This window comes from Hippopotamus amphibius, chromosome 7 (genome assembly GCF_030028045.1).
Source record: "Hippopotamus amphibius kiboko isolate mHipAmp2 chromosome 7, mHipAmp2.hap2, whole genome shotgun sequence".
In the NCBI taxonomy this organism is placed as follows: Eukaryota; Metazoa; Chordata; class Mammalia; order Artiodactyla; family Hippopotamidae; genus Hippopotamus; species Hippopotamus amphibius.
The window spans coordinates 20670801-20695409 of record NC_080192.1 but is presented as its reverse complement, the minus strand read 5'-3'; the positions used below and the strand labels follow the sequence as shown (position 1 = coordinate 20695409).

Here is a 24609-nt window from a genome sequence, read left to right as displayed (position 1 = left end):
TCTTCTTCATCCATTCATTTGTTGATGGGCATTTAGGTTGCTTCCATGTCCTGGCTATTGTAAATAGTGCTGCAATAAACATTATGGTACAAGTTTCTTTTGGGATTATGGTTTTCTTTGGGTATATGCCGAGGAGTGGGATTACTGGATCATATGGTAGTTCTATTTGTAGTTTTTTAAGGAACCTCCAAATTGTTTTGCATAGTGTCTGTACCAGTTTAAATCCCACAAACAGTGCAGAAGGACTCCCTTTTCTCCACATCCTCACTGACACTTGTTGTTTCTTGTCTTTTTGATAAGAGCTGTTTCGATAGGTCTGAGATGGTATCTCATTGTGGTTTTGATTTTATTTTCTCTGGTGATTAGTGATGTTGAGCATCTTTTCGTGTTGCCTATCTGTATGTCTTTTTTAGAAAAATGTCTAATCAGATCCTCTGCCCATTTTTTAAAATCAGATTGGTTGGTTGCTTGGTATTTTTGCTATTGAGTTGTAAGAGTTTTTTATATATTTCAGATATTAATCCCTTATCAGGTATATGATTTACAAATATTTTCTTCCATGCCGTAGGTTGCTTTTTCATTTTGTTGATGGTTTCCTTCTCTGTGCAGAAGCTTTTTAGTTTGATGTAGTACCACTTTTTAGTTTTGTTTTTGTCACCTTTGCTTTTGGTGTCAAATCCACACAAATCATCATCAAAACCAATGTCAGGAAACTTACTGCTTGTTTTTTTCTAGGAGTTTTATGGCTTCGTGTCTTACATTTAAGTCTTTAACCCATTTGGGTGAATTTTTGTGTATAGTGTAAGACAGTGGTCCAGTTTCATACTTTTGTATTAGGCTCTCCAGTTTTACACACACCATTTATTGAAGAGGCTGTCCTTTACCCATTGTATATTTTTGGCTCCTCTGTTATAAATTAATTGACCATATGTGTGTGGGTTTATTTCTGGGCTCTCAGTTCTGTCCCATTGATCTTTGTGTCTGCTTTTATGCATACCATATTGTTTTGATAACTGCAACTTTGTAGTATAGTTTGAAATCAAAGCATGTGGTATCTCCAACCTTGTTTTTTTTCTCAAAATTGCTTTGGCTATTCAGGATCTTTTGTGATTCCATACAAATTTTAGGGTTTTTTTCCTATTTCTGTGAAAAATGCCATTGGAATTTTGAGAGGGATTACATTGAATCTATAGATTGCTTTGGGTAGTGTGGACATTTCAACAATATTCATTTTTCCAACCCGTGAGCATGGAATATCTTTCCATTTGTGTCTTTTTCAATTTCTTTCATCAATGTCTTACAGTTTTCAGTGTACAGGTCTTTCACCTCCTTGGTTAAATTTATTCCTAGATATTTTATTCTCTTTGATGCAATTGTAAATGAGATTATTTTTTAGTTTCTTTCTAACAATTCATTATTAGTGTGTAGAAATGCAACAAATTTTTGTATATTGATTTTATATCCGTAACTTTACTGCATTTGTTAATTCTAACAGTTTTTTTGTGAAGAATTTAAGGTTTTCTATAAATAATATCATGTCATCTGCAAATAGTGACAATTTTACTTCTTCCTTTCCAATTTGAGTGTCTTTTTTTCTTGCCTAATTGCTCTGCCTAGGACTTCTAATGCTATGGAGTTTGGGGAGAGAGGTGGTTGTCTTTTTTCCTCCCATTTGTATTGAGATATAATTGACATATAGCACTGTATAAAATTAAGATGAACAGCATAATAATTTGACTTACATCATGAAACGATTATCACAATATGTTTAGTGAACATCCAGTAGTATGTGACTAAAAGTGACAACAATGGGTTTCTGGTCTTGTTCCTGATATTAGAGAAAAGCTTTCAACTTTTCATCATCGAGTATGATGTTAGTTGTGGGCGTGTCATATATGGCCTTTATTCATAAAGCTTTTTTAACTACTTCATCACTCTACGTATCCTAATTTCCTCTAACATATTTCTGATTGTTTTTGTCTTTTTGCATTTTTCTCTGTCTTTTATGTTAATAGATTTTGCCAGATATGTAGTCATCTTTGGCTGGCTGTCCATATTTAAGAATAGGAAATGCAAAACTTGAGAAGTTTAGAGTATAAGGTGGGGCTTGTGAACTGTGGGCTTCGTGGCTGGGTAGTTTCATTTTGGAGTCTCCGATGTCACTTTAGATTTTTTATCTGAGGCTGGTCAGATTCTCTGCCAGTCTTCTGCCTGAAAAGTCAAGGCCTGGCTGCCAGTGTTATAGAGTCTAAATGGATGAAGATAGCTGGGAGTCTCAGCTTCCAGGATGCAAATATTCACTTGATCCTCTAGAATTCACTAGGTACCCCTACTCCTAACTATGCCTGATGTCTCAGTTCAGAGACTGTATTACCCTATCAAAGCAAAAACAAAAACATAAACTCCAGTAGCATCGGGGGATCCTAACTTCTCCCTAAACAGCTTTCAACCAGTACTTATTTTAGCATCCCCTTCAGCCCACTTCCAGAGGTCACTAGCGCCCCAGTTCTAACATTTTATGAGATTTTGTAGCAAAATATGATTTGTCTTGTTTCTCCCCAGAGCTGATTTAGTATTCAGCTTTTTCTGGTCTCCTAACTCTGTTACCACTTGTGGGTCTACTTTTCTCATTCCAATGTTTTGTTGCTATTGTTTTCTGCTATCCCATTCCTTGATGTTACACCTTTATTTAAACACGACCCCCCACGCACATTGCTATTATTTTCATGAAGTTTTGAGAGAGATAAAAATTGAATACAGGTGTTTAATTTTCCATCCTTACCTGAAAGTCTCAAGAGCAAGTATTTCTTAATTTGTATTTAGCATTCGAATAGCAAAGGTGAGATAGTGAAGTATAATTAAAAATGACCTTTGGAATAAAAATGTCTTACATTGCTTTTTATTCCAGTCACTTATCACCAAAAAGAGGCTTGAAAATTTTTACCAGTCAGGACTCTAAATATTATATATTTAGTTTGATAATCATCTCATCCTTTTACTCACGACAAGTATACTTAAGAAGTTAGGGGAATTCCCTGGCAGTCCAGTGGTTAGGACTCCATGCTCTCCCTGCCAAGGGCCCAGGTTCAGTCCCTGGTCAGGGAACTAAAATTCCACAAGCTGCACAGTGCAAGCCGAAAAAGAAAAAAAAAAAAAGAAAAGAAATTAGTTATTGCACTGCAGTTGCCTGAAGCCCCCAAAACTATCAAAATAGGCCTTGTCACATAAAAAATTAATTAGTTGCTTTGTTCCTACTTAGGTTTTCATTAATTTGAGGATGTAATTTAAGTGACAGTTAACGGTATCACCTTTGCTTCTCCTTGTTAAAAAAAATAAGATGTCTCTATTTACAAGTCTAATTAAGAAAGTTTCCTGAAATATTTATCTTTAAGGCATTAACCTTCACTTTTCTTTTTGTATTATGAAATAGTACAATTTAAACCATCACGAAAGACTGGGTCTGATGGTCATCTACTGCTATGTAACAGTAAAACTTACTGACTTAAAGCAACACTGGTTTTATCGGCTCATGATTCTTTTGTTTGAGCAATTTGTGCTGAGTTCAGCCGGTCAGTTCTTCCACCGATTTCAGCTGTAGTCAACCTGTGGTTACAATCATCTCTTTTCTCAGCCAGGCTGGACAGTCCGAAATTATCTCCCTCACATGTCTGGTGGGTGGTGCCAGCTTGTGGCTGGGTTTCTCTCTCCACATGGTCATTTATCTTCAGAGGGGCTAGCTCAGGCTTCTGCACGTTGGCAATCTTGGGGCAGTGTTCCAAGTGGACAGGAGCGGGCGCTACAGAGCCTGAGCCTCAGCTCAGAACTCACAAAAATCACTTCTTTCTCATTCTGTTGATGAAAGCCAGTCAAAAGCCTCACTCACATTCAAGAGGTGAAGAGATAGATTCTACCTCTTGATGGAAGAAACAAGAAATTTACATCACAAAGGGATGTGTATACAGAAATGGGAGAATCGTGGTCATGTTTTGCATTCTACCACCGTCTTCCCTCAGGCATAAAATTTATTCACATTTCTCCCACCTAGAAAATATGCTCGTTCCCTTCTCAGGACCCCCAAAGGTCTCATCCTAATATGACATTAGGCTCAAAGTCCAGGATCTTTTATTCCAACATCAGGCTCAACTGGGGATGAGAATCGTTGGAAGCAGCTCTTCAGGTATAGTTCTTCTTGGACCACTGATCTGTTAATGTAAAAACAAACTCACTGCCCCTTACATTTCCAACAGACCGTGAAGAGAGATGGGCCCAGGATAGTTGCAATAGACGCTGCCATTCAAAATGGAGAGCAACAGAAGTAAAACAGTTCTGAAATCCAGAAGGGAACATGCTTCAAGCCCCTGTACTCTAGGGTTAAGACACATGCCTTGATTAATTTTCTGGTTCTGTTTCTTTCTTTTCCATATGCCTTAGATTTTTAAATTTATAGAACTCAATAATGTGGCTATAAATCTAAAATAATTATACAGCACCATCTATAGGTGGTTAAATGCTTCTTGAGAAGATTGCACTTGAAGTTTTAAACCATAGAGATTTTCATACCTTGGAGGATACTAGTTTATTTTATCAACCTCAGAAGATAGGTATTAAACCAAATTTTTAAAAACCTCTTCATTGCCTTTATTTCCCCCAAAGGAGAAACACATGCAAAGAAAGGATATTATAAAATAAAACTGATTTTCATAATCTTTAAGTTAGAGAAAAAAATGTAAAATTTATCTGTGATATCTGACAATTTCTGCAACATTCAGTAGGTCTCTGGGTATGGGAAACACATGGTCTGATTATTCACTTGAGCCCTAGAAAAAGGAACAAGCCAGTCCAAGCCCTGCCTGCATTCTGCAGGAGAAGGGGGGCAGACAGTGAACATGTAGATACATCTCTCCCCACTCCCACCCCAATAAAAAAAATTCAGAGTAAAACATAAGAAGAAAATAAAACAAGGTAATAGAACAGAAAAGGAGTAACTTGTGGGGCAAGAAAGTGACAGTCCTAGCTAGGATGGTAAGCACATGACATTTGAGACCAAAAACTGATGCAAAAATCTAGGAACAGCATGGACAAAAGCCCCAGGCAATAACAAGCTGGGTTTTTTCCAAGGACAGAAAAAAGGGCAATGTTGCCAGTTTACAGTGACCAAGGGGAAGAGGAAAGGAGATGAGGTCGTTGGTATATGCAAGAACAAGACCATGTAGGAACATTTAGACCATGGAAAAGAGTTTGGCCTTTATTCAGAATTTGTGGGATGTCATTGAAGAGTTTTAAGCAGAAGAGGGATAACATTTTATTTATGTTTTGAAAGGTCATTGCCTCACAGATTCGTAAAGAGTGAACTAAAGGGAGAAGGAATGAAATTAGAATAGTTAGGAGGCTATTACAGTAGTCCTGGAAATAGCTTTGAAGCAAGAAGGGTGGGAAACGATCAGACTCAGGATAATATTTGAGAAGAAGAACCCAAAGAACTTGATGGGATATCAGATATGAGAGAAACAAAATCAGGGATGTATCTCAAGTTTGTGACTTGAGAATTTGGGTGCGTAGCATTGCCATGTTTTAAGATGGAAAAGACCAGGGCAAAGCAGATTTTTCTTTTACAAGGGTGCATATCAAAAGTTCTATCTGGGACATGTTTCATTTGAATTGTCTCTTAGACTGCAAATGTGATCTCAAATAGGCAGTTGGGTATAGAGTCCAATTGTCTATCAACTAGGTTTAATGATCTATCTTAATAATTTATTTTCTCACTTTGTGACTGTTTAACCCTGTCTGTAAGCAGTTAAGGCATTATGACCCTCATTTTCCTGACAGGTTCCTGTGTCTCAGAGAAGCTCCGTGACCTCCCCCAAAACCACACAGCTACAGTAAAAGAGCAGGACTTGAATTCAGGTCTTCAGGCAACCTGTACTTGGATATAGAGGGCATGCTCACCCCTCACTCACTGTTCGGCTCCAGTTTCTGTGGTCAAAGGGGGATGCAAGATAAGGACCCCATCATTAGGCTCTGCCCACATACTCAAAATGTCGTCCACAATTTAGGCAGTTGTTTATCTGCACTGTCAGTATCAGTAGATACCAGCCACATGTGGCTATTTACATTTTAATCAGTTAAAATTGCAAGTAAAAATTCACTTTCTCAGTTATGCTAGTCATAGGTCAGGTACTCAATAGGTACATATGACTAGTGGCTACTCTATTGGTTAGCACAGATATAGAACATTTTCATTAGCTTAGAAATTTCTATCCTAGTACTGAACTCTAGCTAATTCAAACTAAAGTAATTATGAAGCAAGTACAATCTTATCCTCATAGCTGTGGCCTAAGAGGAAAGTTGAGGAAAAAGAACTGAGTGGTTATCTGCTTCAAAAGTGGCATGCTTCATAATAAGTTGATTTTATACCCAGCTCTAACAAACATCTTTCCCCAATTCACACCCTTCAGTGTTGGTGTGTTTCTTATTTTATTGAATAAGGATGGATAGGAAAGGAGCTGGGTTCTTTCCACTTTTGCAATCCCCTCAATCAAAATACGCACATACATAACATCCACGTCACTTCCCACCCTCCACCCACCTCCATGTGTAACACCCTTAATGCACAGTGCTTTGCACAGAGCAAGCAGAATGTTTGCTTGTTAAACAGCCAGCATATCGCGATATTCTACAATGCTGCCAGGGACAGTTGGCCACAGGAAAGTATCAATAAAGAGCAACTAGCTACAGCTCCAGTAGATCTGGAGTTAAACCTCAGTTTCACAGTGTATTTCTTTTCCGTTTCCTCCCTCCTCAAGAAAAGGAGATCAGAGCCTCCCCAAGTGAAAACTGAGTGCTGTTCTCCCCCAGAGAAGGCAGGAGAGTAGAGGGCCTGGAGGGGGTCAGTGGAAGCTTCAGGCTCAAGTCTGCCCATTACTTAGTGAGCAAAGCAAGATAGAAGCATCCAGAAAGCCCCCTTCACACACGCATGCACACAGGCAGACCTGGGCTTCCAGCAGTTCCTTTTACAGAAGAATGGGAAGATTTGGAGCAAAGCATTTGGCTTTTGAATCCTTCCTTGACACCTGCTGGTCATAAGACTTTGGGCATATGACAGAATTTCTCCAAGGGGGAGGATAAAGAGATAGATGATTAGAGCCTTAATCATTGATCCTCCACCAATTCAGCAGTTTATTCCTCACCTCACCACTGAGGGTGGAAGTAAGAACAGACCAAGAACAAAAATTCCATTTTCCCTTTAAATTTTCTTTTCTCTAATATTTCAGTTTTTTTTATAGGTAGTACTTACTTATGATAAAAATTTCTTAAGTGTGTAAGTGAGGTTTCCTTCCTACCTTCCCAGCCACCTAGTCCTTCCCGGAGGTAACCAGTGCTTCCAGATGTCTCGATATCCTTCCATAGTCATTCTACGCACGTGCCAGCAAGCGTGTCAGTACATATATCTGTGTTCTTCTTTACATGTATGTGTTTTCCTCTTGGACACAAATAGCTGTATAACTGTTTTGAACCTTGCTTTTGTCCTGTAGCATCTCAGAGATTTTTTATATCTACAGTAAGCATCCTTAATCTCTTCACAGCTTCAGAGTGTTCCATTGTAGAGTTGTACAATCATTTGTTTATCCTCTCCTCCACTGGTGAATTATTTAGGTCAACTCCAGAATTTTGCTATTCTCACCCATGCCACAGGGAACGTTATTGTACATCTGTCACTTTGCACATGTGTGAACGTACTTGTAGAATAAATTTCTAGAGAGCAATTGCTAGGTCCAAGGAGGTGTGATGAGGATATGGGAATAATTTTGATAGACCGGGTCAAGGTACCCTCATACAATTTGTACTTGTTTGCTGCCCCAGCAGCAATGTGTGAAAGCAGAGCTGAGTTTCTAAGCCTGGGTGGAGCCCTGATATCTCAGAGACTGAGCACCAAGTCATATGTTTCCCAAAACAGCTCAGCTTACATGGTGTGTGGTTCACGTGTGATTTCATTTGAAGAGGGTTGTTTTGTAAGTGGCTAAGAAAAGCTTGAGCACTGTGATGTAGGAATTCATCCCTGTTCTTTCTCTTAGCCCTCCAGTTGGAAGGAGTGACAGAGAAAATGAGATTGCTCCACATCCTACAAGAAGATCCTTAGATAAGTAATGTGGAAAGGATGGTTCATGTGGTAGCTGGAAAGATGGAGTGGGTAGAAAGATTTCCAGGAAGCAGGAATAGAGGCCAAGGTATGATGAGGTGAGATTTAGTTTCATAGGTCCCCATGTTAGCTAGGGTTCTCCAGAAGATCTCATTCATCCTCATTTGAGCCAACTTTAAGAGCTTGTCATGTGCCAAGTCCTGTACTAGTACTGGAAGTAGAGATACTCATGGCCAGTCCCTTCCCTAAAGAAGCTCACACAGAGAAGTCAGTCATGTAGGCAGACAAGTTCTATATAATGTTATAGAAGTAACAGCAGGGGTGACAGCTAACTCTGAGAGTTTGTTAAATGCCGGACTCAGGCTCAGCAGTGCTCCACATCTCACCTAATTCTGCAAAAACCCTATGAGAGTGATTACAGTGCTATCCTATTTCACAGATGAGGAAACTGAGGCCCAGGGAACTGAGGGACGGTCCCAACACCACCTAGTAAGTGGCAAAGCTGGGGTTCAGGTTGAGGTCTGTCCACTTCAAAGTCCTAAGGGAAAATGTGAGTGATGTTGGAGCTAAAATTTCATCTCCCTCCTTCATGAAATGCTTTTCTGCTTCCTTCTCTTTTCATAGCACCACATTACATTACTTTTCAGGGTGAGGGTGGGGGGGTCAGGGAGACTCCTGGAGGGAAATGTGACCTGAGCTGAGACTCCAAGGATAAATAGAAGCAAGGAGAGTGTTCCCAGCAGAGCAACCCTTGGGCTGATCCCAGGAGAGTCGAACCTTCAGGAGTCAGAAGTTTCTGTCCCAGGGAGGCAAGTGAGTGGCATGGATAAGATAACAGCCTCTGGAGCCTGACTGCTTGAGTTCAAATCCTGGCTCTGCCCCTTATTAAGCTGAGTGACTTGGGTGCATCTCTGAACCTCTCTGATTCTTCACCTATAACACGGAGCTATAAAGTACTGACCTCCCGGGTTATGGTATGTATAGAATGAGTTAACACATCTGGAGCTTCGAATAGTGCCTGGCGGTACATGCTCTATAGGTTTGTTCCCACTATCGAATCTCCAGGATCCAGGTACAACCTAGATGTAAAGAAGAGGAAAACAAAATTGTGAAGTTCACCTGTGGTGCTTACTATAGAGAACTGTTCCATGAGCTCACGAAATGTCACAGGGTGCTATAAAAAAAGAAGGAAGCAGAAAACCATTTAATGGAGGAGGGACATGGGCTTTTAGCCCGGAATTGTCTTGTCAAGCACGGCCATGCTTATCAGCTTTCAGTTATCTGAAATTGTGAGTCAAAAATGGGCTTTTTTATTTGTTGTCTACTTCTTTATGACATCTTTATTGGTATTAAAGTGTAGTGGTCTGTCTCAAATAAGTTGAAAAAGCAGAGGAGGGTAAAATAATGGGAACCACATTTGATGTAACTCTTAGTTTTCCACTCTTCCTCTTTGATGCCATAAAATCTTTTCAGAAAACCCTGGGGAAGATGTAAGATAAATGCTGCAGCTTTCCCATTTACCCACATAGCATTTATCTCTCCTCTACCAAGTCAAATTACTTTTTTTCTGAGAACAATATAACAGAATACAACAGAAGTAGAAATGAGAGGAAAGTCGTTCTCCAAGGAATCAGTCCATGTGATTTACATTTTGTCTTCATATTCTCTGGCCTTTTTCTCCTTTATCCCAAATTCACATTCCCAATTCTATTCCCAAGCCAAAGCCCATGGTTGGACTTTTATTTTTAGAGATAAAAGTCCTTTTATCTCTAAACGATTTGAGCTACTCCTAAAAATTCATCTTCTTGGAAAAAAAAAAACGAATAGCAATTTCCCCAACATAAATCCACACAAACCCTGTCTTACTGCTATTCAAAAACCTGTACCTTTACTGTGTACTAGCCACTCACTAGATCCTGGGGCTACAGAAATTATTATGATTCAGTCTTTTGTCCTGAATGAGTTCACAGTCTTGCGTGGGAAAAAGGCATGAACAAGGAGGTTGATTCCGCCCATCTCTGCCATACCGTCATGTTTCTTTCCCTTGTGGTTTATCTTTCCCACTAGACCATAAGCCTCTCAAGGACAAAGATTTTATGTTTTGTTTACCACTGGATAATCACTACCCTATAGAGTGTTCTCAGTGACCACTTGCTGAATAAATGTATGAAAACAAATACATGATAATACAGAATGATCAGTAAACTGAAGTGTTTGCAAGATACGAAATCCTAGAGGAGGGAGTACTGAACTCTGTGAGAGGAGAAGTGCAGTTGGAGGGGTGGGGCGACTTGCTGAGGAAGGGGACTCCTGAGTCGAGTTGTGAGGGCGATGGCTGCCACCATTGATAAGCCTTGCATGGTGTCCAATTCACATGAAGCGCTAAACAAAAGTTTGCTAAGTTGATAAACTTTATAATTTATGAAGCAATTATGCTTTTCCAGTATCTCTAATATTCTATCATTTAACACTTCTTGGGAGGGGGAGACCTGGCCACTTCATGCTGCGTTGTGTGGTCCTGGAAGCTCTATCTGTCACCTGGAAAACCTCTCGGTAGGGTAGGAACACCTACTGGGAAATACAATGTTGTGGGGGGTGTGTGTGTGTGTGTGTGTGTGTGTGTGTGTGTCCTATGAGAAACTGCAGAGACTGGGTGGGCCATTGGCTAAGAGACAAAGCAATGTACGTGCTGTAGAAGGGAGGGGTCCAATCCAAGAGAGAACTTGGGAAAGGAACGGAAAGAGGCAATTTCTAGAGACTCACCTCTTATCTCACCCCTGAGCCAGGCCAGAGCTCATTACCTAACTCCTGTGTCCATCACTCAAGCCAGTCGCAGATATTAAAATTGCTGAAAAACCTTGTGGTTATGACATGGGAGGGGATGAGGTAGAAAACAAAAGGAGATAAAAACAAAACGAATTTTTAGTTGAATTTATCTAATGACCTTACTGAGAAAAACAGCAAGATATGAGGCTTAGACTTGGTATTAGTTGAAAGTTTCTTAATTTTATTTAGCTCCAGTTCTTTCCTAACATAACGATGTAAATGTCCTCAGGAGGCTGAGAACCAAAATTGCTGAGATTTGTGAGCCTCTTGCCTCTGGTGTGATCTCTGGGTTCTCTCATGCTGTTCCAGACATCCCCTCTCTGTGACAGATGGAAGACGCCTCTATCTAAGTCACACCAAATTATATCAAAGATTAGATCCCCTGCCTCCAATTAATCCTCAACTTGTGTTTTCAATATGTGTGTGCAGCTTCATCATACACAACAAAGATACTTTCTTCAACAACGCCACAAGAAGTAGAATTGTACATCACATTTTACAAAGAATAAAGTATGAAGAAGGAAAAAACAAAATTGGTAAGTAGTATGTTAGTATAGCAAGCTACATTTGATTTGGGGGGATTACAGACTTTTTCCTTTGGTTTAAGTTGATACCAATTCTAGAAATGTTCATCATTTATAAAGCCTCTAACAGCATACTCCCTTGATGGATAACTCAGAAGTGTGAAATCTTAATAGCATCCTTAGATGGCTTTTTTAAAAATAACATGCTATCTCGTGTATCTAAGATCATGGAGAAATGCTCTGAATTCAACAGATATTTAAGGAGCTCCTATTATGTGCCCGTCACTGGGCGCGGCGTTGGGGAGATGCGCACAGGTCTCTCCTGGAGCATACGTTCAAGAAGTTAAAAGCAGACGATAAATAAGTAAATACAATACATAACATGAAGACATTGAAATGGATGATGTGACAGAGATAGACTGATAAGGGCTGGGGGGAGTTCAGGCTGAGATGGAGTGGTCAGGGAAAGCCTTCTGAGAAGCTGAAATTTGCACCGGAACCTGAATGACAAGAGAGAGCCAGTGGGGGAAGATGGAGGAGCAGGTGTTCCAGGTGCAGGGAGCTGCAAAGGCAGAAGAGAGGTGTCACACATAACTAAATCCTCCAAATAGTCACCTCCCCCAGTAAATAACCTCTACATATTACATTTGGGACGTTTGTATGAGAATCTTTCCATAATATATTACCAAATTTCCTGCCTTATTAAACAGATTACTGTATATCAGGAGGATTTGGGTAGCTTTATCCATGTCTCTGTCCCAGCAAGGTTTTTATCAATACGTTGAATAATGACCTGGATCAGTCCGGGTCTAATCAGGAGACAAAAACCACACAGAATTTGAATAGGGTAAGTTAATATAAATAATTAACTGTGACAGGTTTGGAGTTAACGGAGGATGGGCTAGTAAAGGGGAAGAAGACCTCTAAAGAATAGAAGAACAGCAGATATTAGGAGAAGCCACCGCCCCTAGAAAGACTACCTGCAACAAAGCTGAGTTGTAGACCTTGTCCATGGAAGGGATGCAGCTGTGGTTCACAAGGTGGCAGAGCAGTTTGCTGGGGGTTCTGTGCCAGGCGGAGTGTCTGCGAATCTGCCCTCTCAAGTACTGGGAGAAGCTGCCTGGAGGCCTCCCAAGGAAGCCATTCATTGAAGGGTGTTGCACCAGCGTTGTTATTCTGTGAAGGTGTTCGGGGGGGGGATGAGGAAGTGCCAGGACTGCTGGGTGCCATGCACTCCAGGTGCTGGCTGCTGTAGATGCTGTGAGTTGCAGTCTGCTGGAAGGAGCATTGTAGTACCAGGAAGACAGAGTCCTTCCTGCCCTATTGTCCCTGCAGTGCCTTCTGCTGACAAGGCTTAACCTTGTACCATCTCGTAAAGAAGTATTTACGAGGTCCAGCTCTGTATTGCAAAGCAGGCAATGAACGTGGATTTGGAGCTAAGGGGCAGCAAATGGATAACTGGCACATAGCCTGAACAGTTTGCTCATCAGGCTTTCAGGTGGGTGGAGACTGGAAGGATGCATTATGTTAGTCACCAGAGTCAGGATTCTAATAGATCTCAGTGATCTAGAAATCTCAGCCATATCCAAAAGATGACATTTAATAGTTTGTAAATGTAAAGTGTTGCACTCAAATTCAGCGACATAGCTACCCTGGTACTGTGTGGGAGCAATGTTGCTCAACACATCATGAGAGGGACAGACTTGGGAGGTTTAGTTGACTGCAAGTGTGAGTCATTAGTATGGCGAAGCTGCCAAAAACTACTTTGATCCCAAGCTGCATAAATTAAAATACTGTAGGGAGAAACAAATACCTAATCCAGATCTGAATACACCTGGAATCATATGTTGACTGAGAGTCAATGCAGGTGGGTAAATGGTGAAGTTGAACCTAATTTAGGGCTTTCTCGACTTCGATGGGGTTGTAGGTTAGTGCTTTCTCACATCCTCTGCAGTGGTCATCCATCCTTGAGATACATCCTCTCCATAAAGTCCTCCATGGCCGTTCTAGCTCAAAGGAATCTTTTTCTCTTCTGAATTCCAATGGCAATTATTTTTGCAGTGTTTATTTGATAATCATGTACAACTCTTCTTTCATTATGTTGAATTATTTACTTTCAATGACATTATGAAAATTCTACCAACTAAAGAGAACCACTGTTAACATTTTTGTGTACCGAATAACTTAAGTATTACATTAATTATTCTTTTCATCTTTATACCCTTGTGATTTTTTTTTTAACAAACTTAGGCTGTGCTGTATGTACTTTTATCCTACTCTTCTCAGTTAACATCACATCAGGAACATGCTAGAAAGCAAGTGAGTGGAAGTGAAATGATTATGGCAGTAGCTATTCTGGATTATTTCATAACATGTAAATAATTTTAAAAAACAGTCCCTTCACTGATATTGGTATTATAATAGACCAGCACACCTCATAACTCGTTATAACATACTAGGGTGTTGAGAATCTGCAGCTAAAAACTGCTAGTCTAGATAATAAGCTCCTCAATTGTAAATAAGTTGCCTTATTCGTCTTTGTATCATCATTGCCTAGCGCAATATCTGGCATGTAGGAGGAGTGCTTCTTGAACTGAATTGAAAATCTTTTAAACATGATCAATGTCTAACGATCAGCATTCTTACACAATCAAAGACTGTGTACAGTGAGGCCATATAGCAATTATTGTGCTTAATTTTTGCATCTCAAAATGTGGGCTCTTTTTTAAACTGGTCAAGATGGAGACAGAAAAGGGGTGAAGACGATTTTTAAATGTTTTGAGAAAACACAGGAAGTGTAATATTGTTACTAGTAAGAAACGATCGTTGTAAAAGTTTCTCTCATTTGATGAAAGGAGAATTCTATTCAAGAACCCCAGTGCTTTGAAAATCAGTAATGATGAACTGAAAAAATATCTAATTAGAAATAATCGATCACAGAGTAAATTACTAACCCAGGATCAGACATTATGCTGAAAAATATGGAGTAGAACTACAAATGTTCTGTTGATCCAATGTTTCATTATCATCTTTGGTTTCATAAATAAAAGAAACAACATGTTAGAAGAAAATTTATTTCATTGATAGAATTAATGTTTATCCTATGTTATTTTCTGCCTGAAACTCTTTCTGAAAGAGGCATCTTGCATGAGCCAACACTGATTAGAGATAATACAAAAATACTGTTTGTAAACATAATTTATAAGGGTATTTCAGTGGAGCAAAAACTACCACTATGTAAGGTTTTCAACTTCACTTTGATTTTATTACAACTCTGAAAATCAAACCTAGTGAAATCCATTTTCAAAATAGAGCAATTAATAGATCAACAAAGGTTTATTTAACAATTTAAGTGCATAAAATAAATCTTGAGATTGTCATGTTTTCACAATTGGTGTCCAAAGGGGAAGTTAATAAGGCGATAGATTTTTAAATATTAACTTTTCTCACTTTTCTGAACTTTGATAAATTATCATAAATTTACAAAGGTCATCATCAGGAGTCTCTTTTTAGGTCCCTGTGAATCTTATTTTTTCTGTTTTTCTGGGATATTTGAAAGTTATTGATGATATATGCAGAACTCTTGATAGAGGCTCCAGGAAATCAAAGCTTTCTACATAATCAATCATTTATTCATTTATTGTGAAGGTATTTATTGAGGGCCTCCTGTGTGCTAGACAACATACAAAGCCCTACGGATATCTGTATTTCAGATGCTTTTCTTAGACATTTAGTGTTAACATCAAAGCATCTTAAAATACATTTACTCATGTTACCATGATTAAAAGTACCTAAACATTGATTGACCCTCCATCAGTAAAAAGTGAATCAGTGTATGTTCCATCTTCTGGTCCAGCTAAGCCTCTGGACTCCAATTGGGATCTCAGGCATGGTGAGTACTCATCTATAAGCTGCTTGAGAGACATCCTTCCAGTCATCTTCTTGGAAGTCCATTTTAGGAAGTAGTTCATTCCTTATCTGAAAGAAGCTTCAAAGGTCAAAACATTACACTTCCACTTCTGGCCAAAATGGAGTAACAGGCACAGGATTTACTCTCTCACCTGAAACAATCAAAAAAGGAAAAACAAAAAATGTATGAGACAGCTATTTCAAGACATGGAACATTGGGCAGCCAGGAACAGGGATCCCTGAGAGACAGGAAACAAGTGAGGTGAGCCCTGCTATTGCCCCAGCTTACTACCCTGAGATGGTTTCTAGACAGCAACACAGGGAGGAAGATACCAGGCAGAACCTGGTAGACTCCCAGAGTTGGAAAGATGTTGCTGAGAATCTGGAGACCAAGGCAGCCAGAGTTCACAGGACAACATACAAGGAAACAGAATGCTCCACAGAGAACCCTGAAGATCTGCAGAGGGCCCCCTCAAGTATTTAGCAGAGCACCGATTAGTATACACATCAGGAAACTTACCCAAGGCCAGAGAGCGAGCAGTCCAAAAGGATCTCCAATGAGACTGGAACACCTCATAATTCACAAAACATTAAATATAAGTGGTCTGACGATCCCAGGCCAAAATTCAGAAGTTAAGACATTAGATAAAAAAGCAAGACCTAATTTTTTTTGCTGCCTGCAAAAAAAACACTCTTTAAAGACACGAATAGGTTAAAAGTAAAAGGATCAAAAAGATGTATACCATGCTAATCAAAAGAAAGCTGAAGTGGCTATATTGATATCAGACAAAATAGATTTTAGAGCAAAGAATATTACCAGGGATAAAGAAGGCTACTCTACAGTGAGGAAGGAGTCAGTTCATCTGGAGGACCTAACAGTCCTAAATGTTTATATGCTTACTAGCAGAGCTTCAAACTACAGGAAGCAAAACCTGGTAGAACTGCTAGGAGAAATAGACAAGTCCACAACTATAGTCAGAGGTTTCAATACCCCTTTCTCAATAATTAATAGAACAAATAGAAAATCAGTTGGGGTTAGAAGACCTGAACATTATCAGTAAAATTAATTGATCTTTTAGACCACTTTACCACCAACAGAATACCCATTTTTTTTTTTTAAGTGCACATAGAACATTACCAAGAGACCATATTTGGGGACATAAAACAAGACTTAATAATTCTTTGACCACGATGGGATTAAATTAGACATCAATAAGACCATCTCTGGAAAATTTACAAATATTTAAAACTAAATAATATATTTTAAAGTAACTCATGGGTGAAAGAAATCAAAAGGAAAATAAAGTTGCTGTATTCAATGAAAATGAAAATACAGTATATCAAAAAGTGTGCAGTACTTAGGGAGAAATTTAGAGCAGTGTATGCCTATATAGGAAAAGAATGGTCCCAATTAATGAGCTTTCCTTCCACCTTAAGAAACTAGGAGGGAAAAGGAAATTAAATTTAAAGTAATCTAGAGTAGGTAGATGAAAGGAAATAATAAAAATCAGAGAAGAAATCAATGAAATGGAAAACAGAAAAAAATAGAGAAAATCAATGAAACCAAAAGCTGGGGCTTTGAAAAAAATTCATAAACCTGTGGTAGACACACCCTCGGGTGACTCCCCAATGTGTAGTCCCTTTGCCTTAAGTGTGGGTGGGAACTGTGGCTTATATCTAACCAATAAAACATTGCAAATCCACGTATCCAATACCCCTACCCCACTTTATGGATGAGGAAATTGAGGCCTGAGGACAAGAGGGCTTTCTAAAGTCATCCCACGAGTCCAATGCAAAGGAGTTGGGTTTGTCCATATTGAAGCTTCTGGACGAAAATGGTAAAGCTCCAGGTAGAAAATCATCTTTTTGGTATGATTAGTTTATCCACTTCTCACAGCACACTCCCTTCTCTATGCCAGGCACCATGCTAGGTGTGCTTCATTGTTTAGTTTCTGTTTGAAAACCTGATTTTCTAGTCCTTGATTCCAGTTTCTGAGCAGATAGCAAAACTTTCTAAACTGTTGTTCCCAAGTAGTTCTGAACCACTTTTGAAAATGTAGATTGTTTTCTCCAAAAAAAAAGCACCACCCTTACATTAGTCTCACACTGTGAGGATTTAAACTCAGTATTGATTCACGTTGGACCTTTTTCTTGTTGTAGGTCTGAATCGTTTGCTTACTAATGGCTCCTATGAAGCTGCATTTCCTCTGCACGAGGTATTGTCCTGCCTTTTCTCTATCTCTGTCAATTCCTTGTTATTAAATCAGCTTCTGGGGGTAGCCATTAATTGAGTTTGTTGATATGACATTTGTCCAGAATGAATTTAATTTGTTCAGTGGGTAGTTGGGGAGGGCCTAATTGCATTGTGACATTTCTCCCCCCAGTGTAGATTTATTTCTCTGTCTTTTTATGTAATTGCACAAGTACTTGAATCGAGTCACTCAGCATGAATTTAGAGGAATAGCTGAGGGACTCCAAATCATAAAATTAAAGAGGCATTGAAAATTTGCATGAGGTGCTGGACCCAGGGGGAAAATGTCTCTGAAATATATAGTCTCTGCAACAAAAGAATTTATAGCTAATCCTTAAAGAGTAGGAGGAAGCCATTATGCAAAGTCTCTAGTAGCAAAAGGATGATAAATGGAAATTAATAGTATTGTACTTATTGTTGCTTATTTAAGATGTATAAATTTTTATATTCTCCTTATTTACTACATGGTCTTTGTCATCTATAAGGACTTTCATAAATGTAACTGTGATTACCCTTAATGCTGTTTTCCCCGTTAGATCTTGGGTAATTAAACCCAGAATTCGCCTTATATACATGGGTTTTCAGGGATGTAATTCTCATGATTGGTGAGAGGTTACTCTCATTTTCGTGGTAGTGAGCCCCTACTCCGTACCAGTCACAGTATGACACAGAGAACCCAAAAGTAAGTATCATAGCCCATATCTTCTAGGACCTCACACAGTAACCAGGATGAAAGTCCTGTTAGAGAGATTTTCAGAACAATCTTCTATTAGAAACAATGTTAACAGTTGGCCAATTCAGCGTGAAGGACAGTTCCAACTATCTGCCAATGGCAAGTCTTTCCAAAATATACTTCTTATATGGCTTACGGAATTTCTTCCCTTGATTTTAAACACCAAGAGGATGGAGAAGGTGGTATAGAATTTTTTAAACCTTCTTCATTAAGAAAACTAGAGGCTTTGGTCTGAGACCCTGTTGTAGACGCCCATGAAACCTTTTTGGAATGATCGTTTTCGTGTGATAGAAGCAAACATTTTGACACAAAGGTATTCTGGAGTCACACACAGGTGTTCCTGAACTCTAAGGACAGATGTCCCCAAAGCATATCATGTGGTTATTAATTGGCATCGTGCCCCCCCAAAGGGTTTCAGTGATGACTGCATCCTCCCATGCCCATCCCTTGCCCACAGTAAGGGCAGTGTCTGAGCAGTGGTACGTGGACAGAAGTTTCTGTGCAGGCGAGTGGGTGGTGGGCATGAGGCAGTCTGAGGAGGTACAGCTGTGAAACCCCAGAGTAATTCCAGGCCTTCTCTGTGGTTTTCATATCTTGCTAAGCCCTGTTTTTATGAAAAGAGAGCTTCCAAATTAGTAACAGCAGCTGCAGTAATAACATAATCGCTCTTTTGACTTTTCGCTCTCTGTTTAATTTGATTATATTATTTGACCGCATAACAACCTTCGGAGGCAGGAAGGGCAGCTCTTGTTGCTTTGTTTTATGGTAAAAGTTTAAATAGAGGTTTAGAGAAAGGTTAGCCTACACCCAGTCATGGAGTGAGTTGGTGGTTGAGCTGAGGCAAGAGCCTGAGTTCCTTGTCTCTCAGGCCTGTTCACTTCCCACTAAGAAGGGACTCGTCACATTAAAATGTCAATAATTAGTTCACCTCCAGAAAATACCTTTTCTGTTTGTGAAACTAGCATTGCCACTAACTGAACTTAGGAAAAAAAGCCTACTCCTCTGGCCCATGGTCTCCTCATTTGTTCCATGAGGAAGTAGAATTATATTTGAGTATTGTAATTCTTAGGTGCCTTACAACTCTTACATTCTAGGGTTTTCTTATAGACAAGACCATGTGACCAGCTGTTTACCAACTACTGTGTCTTGAGACAAGTGGGAAAGATAACTCATAAGTATTGGGCATGGCCTCTGGGCAGGACGCTCTATTCATTCAAACCACAGAAGAAATCCAATGAGGTAGACGTTATTAGTTCCACTATGAACTGGGAATCCAAAGCTCAGAGAGTTTAAGGTCTCCTAACTAAAAAAAAGTAACAGAACTGAATTTTAACTCAGTTCAGACCTGCCTGATTGCAGCAAGCATGGGCTTTTTACTACATGGAATCAGCATCAAGATTATGTCCAGAATATCTAATCACACTGCTTTCCCTTCAAAGGAATGGGTCTGTTTTTTTCTCTCATCACCCCTATTGCTACTTCTGCCATAAAGACTAATATTACTATCAGCTTTTCCTTTCGGCTTTTGTGGGTATTACCTCACTGGTAGTGCTGTTTTTATCCCAGGGAAGTTACAGAAGTAAAAACTCCATTAGAACCCACGGAGCGGTAAACCACCGACATCTGCTGTACGAGTGCTGGGCCTCCTGGGGCGTGTGGTATAAATATCAGCCTTTGGATCTTGTAAGGTGAGTTTTTAACCAGCTGCAAATATAAAGCTTTCACGGGATGGTTAGGGCAGACTGTCAGCTGGGACAAGTCAACATTGGTGGGGGTGGGGATGGGCAGAGGTGCACAGCTAACACTCAAATCTGACTTCTTGCCAGGACATTGGTCATTCTTGGTAAAGCTGATCTTCTGATGAGGCTGGTGTTTCCTCCAAAAGGGCCTTAGAAATGGGCATGTGAGATGAGCCAGGGCCCCTCCAGGATTCCATAAGAAGCTTGTCACCCATGTGACTGCTAGTGACAGATTATCAATAACAGTTGTAGAGAGGTAACACTGCTTATATATATTAGTGACAAATGGAATATTAGTTACTGTTATGCAAGTGGGAAATAGAGGGTGCTGTCATTCTAATAAATTTCAGGTTTACTTTAATTTTCACTTAAAACTAATAACTTTTAAAGATCGTTTTAATTCTGCAAGTCAGAAAAGTATATCTGCTTCTAACTTATGATAATTGTGCAGTGGAAATATTTGTTTTCTTTAACTGTCTGTATACGCCCAACTTTCTGCCATGGCGCCATTATACTCTGACGTCTCATTGTTTATTTAGAGACTGATTATTAAGATTGAGTAGTAACAATCCACACTTCATGGATTCTTTATTAAAAAGAAAGTCATGTCTCATTTCCTAGACTAGCTGGATTTATTTCACTTTCTCTCAGAGCCCTTAGAAAATGAGCCCAGAGGAAAATGAAATAATAAGACAACTCACTTTATATTTCCTCTCCCTGGGTAGTCATTCTTCCTTCCAGAGTCCTTGTTACAAGCGTTTACTCCTGTTGACCCAGGAATGTTGATGAATTGTGTCCCCTCTTTGTGTGACTAACAAAGGATCCAGATGATCTGGGCGAGTGGAAAATAGTTTCTGAGATGAGATCATTTGCCTTTGACCAGTATCAATAAATGATAAACTAGTAGGGAAGAAAAAAATCAAAGCCAATTCTCTTCCCAGCCCAAGTCCCATATTACAAGGTTACATTGATTAAAAATTACAGAAGATTGCTGCAGGCACGGCAGAAACTGGCACAACAGTGTAAAACAATAATACTCCAACAATAAATAAATAAATAAATAAATAAATAAATAAATAAATAAAATGATGAAAGAAAAAAAAGCATCTCCCATCTGTGATGGTTTCTTGATGAAGAGTTTATAATTTTTCAAAGAGTATTAATTAACCACCCATTGTGTTCCTAGTACAATGCTAAGTACTGTTGGCAAAGACACACAGAAGCTGTGGTCTCTGGCTTTGAGAAACGCATACTTTCCTTGAGGAAAACCAGCCCTGCAAACTTGAGACAACTGTTAAATAAGACTATGAATAATTTGGTAACGTGTGATGGAGACCAAAAGTTTGCAACCTTTAGGAAAATGAAAAGGATGGATATGGGCCAGTGCCCATGTGGAAGGCTCTGTGGAGCTGAGCCCTGTAAGAGCAGTGGGATTTGTGTTGGCCAAAGGGAAGGGGCATGAAAAGCACAAGCAAGGGACTTCCCTGGTGGTGCTGTGGTTAAGAATCCACCTACTAATGCAGGGGACACGGGTTTGATCCCTGGTCTGGGAAGATACCACATACCGCAGAGCAGCTGAGCCTGTGCGCCACAACTACTGAGCCTGTGCTCTAGAGCCCATGAGCCACAACTATTGAGCCCACATGCCACAACTACTGAAGCCCATGTGCCTAGAGCCCATGCTCCGCAACAGCAGAAGCCACCGCAATGAAAAGCCTGCTCACCGCAATGAAGAGTAGCCCCTGCTCGCCACAACTAAAGAAAGCCCACGCTCAACAAAGACCCAATGCAGACAATAAGTAAATAAATAAATAAATTTATTTAAAAAAAAAAAGAAAGAAAAGAAAAAGAGAAAGAAAAGCACAAGCAAGGTTTGAGTGAAATGATGTTGTAGAGCAACTGGAGAATCTCCTCTCTCTAATAGTTCTTGTCCCATGTCTAGATTTTGCTTCCTCCATATCTCTGAAATCTGACCACACCCCAGCATCTCCTCTGCCACTACTGCTTGCTTCACCTGTGACCTATACTATGGCTGTTTTCCCCTACTTGGTCTCCCATTTTCCTCTCTGGCCCTTCCACTCCATTCTCCACCCTGCAGACAGAATGTGAATCTGGTCTTGTCCCCGGATTGGCTAAAACCCTCTCATGGTTTCCCATTTCTCTCAGGACAAAAATCAATGCATTTAGCGTGGGCTGCAGGGCCCATCAAGGCTTAGCCTCTGCCCAGCTCACCAGCCCATTTCAGTGTTCCAGCCACACTGCCCTTATTTCACCTGGTCCCTCCGACCACAGGGCCTTTGTATGTTCTGTTCCCTCTCCTGGAAACACCGTATCCTGTCCCTAACCCCACCTAGTTAACTTTCTTTTTTTTTTTTTTTCCACCTAGTTAACTTTCATTCATCAACACAATAGTCACCTCCTCAGAGAAGTCTTGCCTGGCTAGCGTTGTCAGATGGCCTCGTTATATACGCTTATTGCATTGTGTTCCTCTCCTTTGTAGCTCTTTTCCCAGTTTTGTAATTATAAGCTTATTCTTTAATTGATTTGTGTGTGTCTCCTCTGTCATCCTGCAAGCTTCATAGAAGGAGGGACCAAGCTTACTTTGCTCGCCATTGGGTTCTCAGCACTTAGCATAGTTTTGGGCACATAGTAGGTATTTTTTAATTAGTTGAATGAATAAATGAATATACGTGTATATGAATATATGTTGGAAAAGTCTTCTGAAAGTGGAAGGTTTCTGTTGCGACACAGTAGAATATGCGATATTCCATGCTTTTAGGAGCCATTGAGTACTCTAGCAGCAGACAGTATTTGGAAACAGATGGTCAACATTGTTTAGAAGGAGAATAAAAAATAATTAGAATATTCTTACATTGGACTAAGAAGTAATCAACTTCTAAGTTATGAAATGTAGCTGTTGAAAGGAATAGAAAGTACAATAATGATATTTAAGAAGTAAATCAAAAACCAAGGAATTCCCTGGACACTTTTAAACTTCACAGACCACAGGGCACTAGGCAGGCTAGTTAGTCTCAAAAAAATACTTATAGAGGTAGATGTCGATGCCTGTGAAAAGTCATCACTTAAAACGGAAAGTTGCTCTCAGTATTGATTCACGTTGAATCTTAGTGATTAGTTCTTTCTTTGTAGTATCTTATGATTCTAGCATTGTAAACATCTTGTAAAACTACAAAATATTGAAAGGGGTGTCTAAAGTTTTTCACAGTAATTTTGTTTACTCTTTTTAAAAAACATGTAATTATAATACACTCATTACAAACAAACACACTCAGAAATGGCAAAAGTGAAATTACATGTTGGCATCAACTCTTCGAATTCCCTCGGTTCTTTGTCAATAACAGTATCGTGTATAACTTCCTGAATGAACTGTGTTTGTTCTGTTGTCAAAACAAGCTTGTGTATAATCAGGTTCTTTTATGGAAGGGTTCGTTCTATTTCTGACCTAGAGTAATAGGAAAAGAACTTTAAGTCCAGAGTTTACATCTGGGCAAACATTCCATTCTCTTGGCTTACTTTGCATAGTTATCAGCAAGGCCACCGCAAAGTAAAATAACTGAGCAAAGTGTTAATGCCTAACTTTAAACACTTCAGTATAACTTGCAAGGCTGTTGTGTCTTAAACAGGCGGTACTTTGGAGAGAAGATTGGGCTGTATTTTGCCTGGTTGGGCTGGTACACCGGCATGCTCTTCCCAGCTGCCTTCATTGGATTATTTGTCTTTTTGTACGGAGTCATAACTCTGGATCACTGCCAAGTCAGGTACGGGGAGCTCTGGATGAGTCTGCCTTTGCTTATATTTGGAGATGGGTGTTTGTGCTTTTGGGGGTATTCACAGACCATGGGCCCACTTAGCTATTCATTTTAAGTTCTTTCCAGTCTCTCCTGGAAAAATTCAAAAGGTACAATTCGCTAGGTCTATCCATCCATTGCCCTTGTGGCTGTGGTCTCCAGCTAGCAAGGAAGCAAAGTTCACATTTATGGGTATACAAGCCACTGTATATCCACAGAACAATCACTTTCATTCACAGGCTCAAAGTTGCTCTCTTTCTGACTTTTTCACCTTTTTCTTTCTAATACTTACGTGTTCTTACAAGGACCCTGTAAGGCAGAAAGACATCTCACCAGCTTGCTGGGACCTTGTGAATGATTCCGTGTTAACAATTGCTATCTTTGGCTCTTTCGCTAGAATATAGTTTAAGGTGCTCACAGAGATCTTGGTACAAGGCTGGACAATGATCTTAATAAATGTGCCTTTTAGAAGTGACTGCGAAAATAAAAGTGTTCTGCAAAAAGATTTTAATTTCTGGGGAAATTGTTAATGAGATGTAGTTTTCTCCCAGAACTAATCCCTAGTATTTTTATTTATTCCTCCATAACTTATTTATCCTGCACATAGAAATTAAGGCTGGCACTTGTGAGGTATCTCATTGTGCCCAGAATTCAGGGAGAAATTGCTTCACACCTGTGCAG

General features: G+C 39.6%; 1 protein-coding gene across 1 annotated transcript in view; it reads left to right on the top strand.

Annotated features, from left to right (window-relative positions):
* The window catches only part of ANO4 (anoctamin 4), a 398627-nt gene that overhangs the window by 293467 nt on the left and 80551 nt on the right, over positions 1-24609 (top strand). Inside the window, exons 11-14 of the mRNA XM_057743345.1 lie at positions 11393-11499; positions 17557-17612; positions 19947-20068; positions 23764-23898. Of these exons, the coding sequence (XP_057599328.1) occupies positions 11393-11499; positions 17557-17612; positions 19947-20068; positions 23764-23898 (420 nt within the window). The remainder of the gene's footprint in view (positions 1-11392; positions 11500-17556; positions 17613-19946; positions 20069-23763; positions 23899-24609) is intronic.